The sequence below is a fragment of the Limulus polyphemus genome, unplaced genomic scaffold (genome assembly GCF_000517525.1).
Source record: "Limulus polyphemus unplaced genomic scaffold, Limulus_polyphemus-2.1.2 Scaffold276, whole genome shotgun sequence".
Classification (NCBI taxonomy): domain Eukaryota; kingdom Metazoa; phylum Arthropoda; class Merostomata; order Xiphosura; family Limulidae; genus Limulus; species Limulus polyphemus.
In genome coordinates this window covers 693,832-698,602 of record NW_013665886.1, presented here as the reverse complement: position 1 = coordinate 698,602, position 4,771 = coordinate 693,832, and the positions used below count along the sequence as shown (strand labels likewise).

The 4,771-nt window shown below is 31.3% G+C and overlaps 1 protein-coding gene across 1 annotated transcript in view; it reads right to left on the bottom strand.

Moving 5' to 3' along the window:
- Nucleotides 1–799: 799 nt before the first annotated feature.
- Nucleotides 800–4,771, bottom strand: part of LOC111085211 — a 9,700-nt gene continuing 5,728 nt past the window's right edge. The window contains exons 2-5 of the mRNA XM_022382770.1: nucleotides 3,177–3,376; nucleotides 2,561–2,720; nucleotides 1,618–1,752; nucleotides 800–1,065 (exon numbers count right to left, since the gene is read on the bottom strand). Coding sequence (XP_022238478.1) covers nucleotides 987–1,065; nucleotides 1,618–1,752; nucleotides 2,561–2,720; nucleotides 3,177–3,376 — 574 coding nt within the window. The 3' untranslated portion in view covers nucleotides 800–986. The remainder of the gene's footprint in view (nucleotides 1,066–1,617; nucleotides 1,753–2,560; nucleotides 2,721–3,176; nucleotides 3,377–4,771) is intronic.

The window sequence follows — 4,771 nt, the reverse complement described above, 5'->3', positions numbered from 1 at the left end:
GGTAAAAGTTAACATTAGTACAGAATTGTATGCATACACATGTAGATTTTTTTGCATTATCACCTAGCAACAAGTGAGGTTTAGCTGTTCATTTCAGTGAAGGACAAAAGTTGTTTTTCTTAACATCATAGTTGACCATATTCTTAGAAATTTCCAATACATGATAAAAGACATATTTTATGTAAATAAAAATGCCAATTCAGACCACTCAGAAATCTAGAAGGGAAAGATTTCTCAGTAAAATGTATTCATCCTCTATCTGTACTTTAGAAAAAACTTCAATGAGCATATTGGATATTTTTATTATTTTAATTTTCTTAATGGCTTTGGTGTAAGTTGGGTTAAAGTGTTTTGTTTACAGATCTTGTTATTTTTTTTTAAATGCTCTGATGTGCAAGCTTTTCCACTTATGTGGAGAATATTAAAGTAACCTTCTTTTATCTCTCCACCTTTTAGTAATCTTAATGATGAATTTTTCTTTGTGAAAGAAAGTTGTGACTTCTCCTACCCATAATTCTACTCAGAACAATAGAGATCACAACCTTAAACTAAATAAACAGGTATTGAACATATTGCTTGTGGTGCTTAGCTTCATCAGTTTATACAAATTATTTTACCAAAGTACAATTAACTCTATTTGTAAAGTTTTCAACAGACAGAAAGAAACTTGCATTTCTTCAGGGGATTTTTGAATTAATTACTGTCCAGTATTTTAACCAGGTACATTTATCAAGGCCATAATAATTGTTAAAAAGTCATCTTTCAAACTTTGATACACAGTAAAGATGCACTGAGACAGTTTCAGTAAAACATTTATTTGTATAATTAGTTACATGTATAAATATTAGGAAGTACAAATGCATTATTAAGAAAAACCCTAAATTGATGACAGGCAGTACTAAATATAAATTTTTGTATTAATGTAGAATGTTGTGCTGTAGTGAATGCTTTTAATTCCATTAATGAATTAGACATAGTTAAGAAGGCTAGTATTGCCACTCTGATTCCACAGCTTTCATCTTGATATTCTGTTTCGTTTCAGCACATCTGCTTCTCAGCTGCTTTCTGTAAATAAGAGGAGATACACACTAAATATATGTGCACGGGTTGGTATCAGAATGTATATACCACGACCTTCTAAAAAGTCCCACTCAACACGGCATGATATATTTAGTGTCAGAATTATCAACTACTTATTTTATCCAATCATGGTTGAAGAGAGTAAATACCAGGTACAATATACAGGGATACTGTAATATATAAACTGTGAGATGGAAAAAAAAGTATTTTTACTCTTCATATGAACATCACCTTGCACTCTGACTTGACAGATCTGAGACAAATTGACATATCCTGATTACAAATCTTTTGTAATACTTCTGATGTTTTGTGTACGACAGACTTGTATATTGTACTGAAATATTGCCACATTTCATGTACATACAAGTTGTAAATTCACAGTTAGTCAACATTACTTCTCCAATACATGATAAATACAATGGACTGACCTTGTGCACATTCTGTTCAAGGATTGTCTCTATATGAAACATTACTAGATTATATTTAGAATACATCCAATATCTTAACTGTATTTATGTTCGTTATTTTAAATCATACCTGCAAACTCTGGTATCTTCTTGCAGACACTGTACTTTTAGAACATTGAAATAAAAATTTCCCATTAGGTCTGCTACTCTACTCCTGCTGATTTTGAGACACTTCTTGAATTCTCTGTCACAATCACAGTGAGATCTAAGAATGAAAACTTAAATTTTATAATACTTGATTAGAAAATAAACATATACATGAGAAATTTTTATGTCTATGTAAAAATCATTTCAAGTTCATAACAAAAGGTTTAAAAGAAACCAATCTGTACTTTGTTAGAAGACATTATGTAACAATTTATCATCATTGCATCATGGTAATGGTGAAAAAACTACCCCAGTGAATCAAAATGTCTGAAAGCAAATACAAATTAATTCAGTTCACAAACCTAATGGCAGTTCTTAAATACTTATGTGTAATTACAAACTTTCATGAGTTTTGTTGCTTCAGTTGTAACAAATTATCTCATTGGTTTGAGGACTTAAGGGTTAATTACAAATTACATTTAAAGTTTGTTACTTATATATGAGATATATTATTAAATAAAACCAAATTTGTTTGCAATTAATATATTTAGATACAAGTTTCTTTATGTCCTTTCCATAATAATCAGATTAAAAATTTCAAGTCATTAAATGAAAGCAGTTTTGGTAATCAAAAATATATTTAAATATAACTGAAGGGGTAAAAATATACAAATGTGATGGACATAAGCTTTCAACTGCTGTCATCAAATATTTTACTTGGACCATATGACCTACAAAGAATTAAAAGCACTATAAACTATATCTTACAAAAACCTGTCAGAGGTAGGAAATTGGTCACAACGATTTTAACATTCAAATACACAATCAAATTATATGAATCCATATTACCTAATATTTTATATTCCTGTGTACAATGAAAGAAATGAGCATTTCTATCTTTTTAGTTTTGGTTACTAAGTCCTTACTTGGTATAAAACGACCAGTTGAAGATGCCATATCCTGTCTGAAGTCCTTTAACCTTTATTGGACAGTGGTCATGAGCTCTGCAACAAATGTCCACATTATTGTACCTTCCTAAATCGTCATACTGTTTTGCAACATCTCCTGTCCCACACCACCTGGTGCCTAGCAGTATGCAAGTAGTATTTTAGTAAGTTTTTTGTCCCATCAAGCAATACTCAGTTAAATTGTGTGTAAAACATTTCTTGTACCACACCATATGGCACATAATACACAAGTACTATTAGTACATTAGAATGTCTACTAGCAGTGTTTACCAGTACACAAAACATATTTCACCAGAATATAATAAAGATGTACAGTTTCACTTACATTACAGTGTACAGTATCAGTTACAATAATGTGTATCACTGGTAAAATATGTATATGCTTTAAGATAAGACTTTTACCCGATTTTCTATTTTGGTACCTGTATAAATTGAAAAAAATTATTGTGGGTTTAAAATCCATTAGAATCATATACACACTGAAGTTACAGTGGAAAGAAAAGATGGGGAAAATTATTTCTAGCTTCTGCATTTTAAGTTTTCCAAAGATATGATATGTTTGTATTTATTTTACCTGGCAGTATTCCACTGAATAAAGACCAACTAGGTAATACTGATAATTCCAATGAAGTTGCATCAGTTTTGATGTTTGAGGTTTCATCAATAAAATCCAGCATACGACACTCCTCTATAAACCACAACATTATTGGAAAACTGACCTCTTCTACATGCTGGCGAAATGAACTCAAGACTTCTTCTGTGTCATTTTCACTACTGCAACATTATTCGAAAAACATAGTTTACTAAACATCAGAGAAAAATGCTTTTAAACAAGTCTTGTCAAATCTAACCTATTACATGAACAGCACCTCACACAGTGCTGACAGCTGTAAAACTTTCACCCTCAATGACATACAAGATTTGACTTTATTATATAAACATGTAAGAAGGTTCCATAATGGAAAATACTGAATCAATTTGAAAAATCATGGCCTTTGTATACAATGTAATGACATTTTATCTAGTATAACCTAGGTTGGACATTCTGCTGTACTCTATTGAAAAATTAAAGACTGTATTTTATGCAGAATTTTTTTTTATCAGACTTGAATAAAAACCATTAGGTGCATTAAACGTATAAAAAATGTTTAAGTTTACAAGCCTAAGTTTAATTTACAATTGAAGAAAATTATGAATCAGAAGCTTACATATTAACAACACAGCACAACATGACACCGAAGACTAAGAATGCCACACACTGCAGCTTGGCACCTACCTAACAGCAACAGACTATAGCATGACACCTATATAACACCCATGACTAACAATGCCATAGTCTATAGCTTGACACCTATATAACACTCATGATTAACTGTGTTACATGCATCAGTATGAAACTACATAACACCCAAGCATATGTGTGCCACAGACTTCAGAATGACACATGTAACACCCAAGCTTACATATGTCACATAATTCAGCATGACACCTGTGTAACACCCATGACTAACTGTGCCACATGACACCTATATAACACCTACAACTAACTGTGCCACAGAAATCAGCATGACAGCTATATAACACCCATAACTAATTGTGGCACAGGCTTCAACATTACACCTATGTAACACTCACTACTAACTGTAAAACAATTTCAACGTGACTTCTGTAACATTTAACTCCTGTAACACTCACTACTACTGTCAGGCATTTGTATGATGCTTCTGTAAAAAGTTGGACAGCAGACTTAAGGATATTTTTTGCAACATTCACTAATAGCTGTCTAAAAAACTTCAGACTGACACTCTTTTATTTTCCTAAACAATAATCATGCACAAAAAATAAACTGTTTATACGTTTTTAAAGGTTGTTGCTATATTTGATGTTATAATCACAGGATTTGAAATGATTTTCGTTAGGTATTCTCTTATGTTTTATAAGTTTTTTAAGTCTACATTTTTTCTTAGTTTCTACATACAATTTAGTGAGAATTCCGATGTAATTTATTATAAATTCAACATTTCAGAGGTTCGATGACGAGGAACCCACTTTGAGACTAATCATGGTTGGAGACGGCTTGAATAGGTAATGAAGAAAAACTTTAATATAAGTTTAACATAACAGCAAATGTACAACGTTTCGACAAGGTTTTGTCATCACCAGGTACAA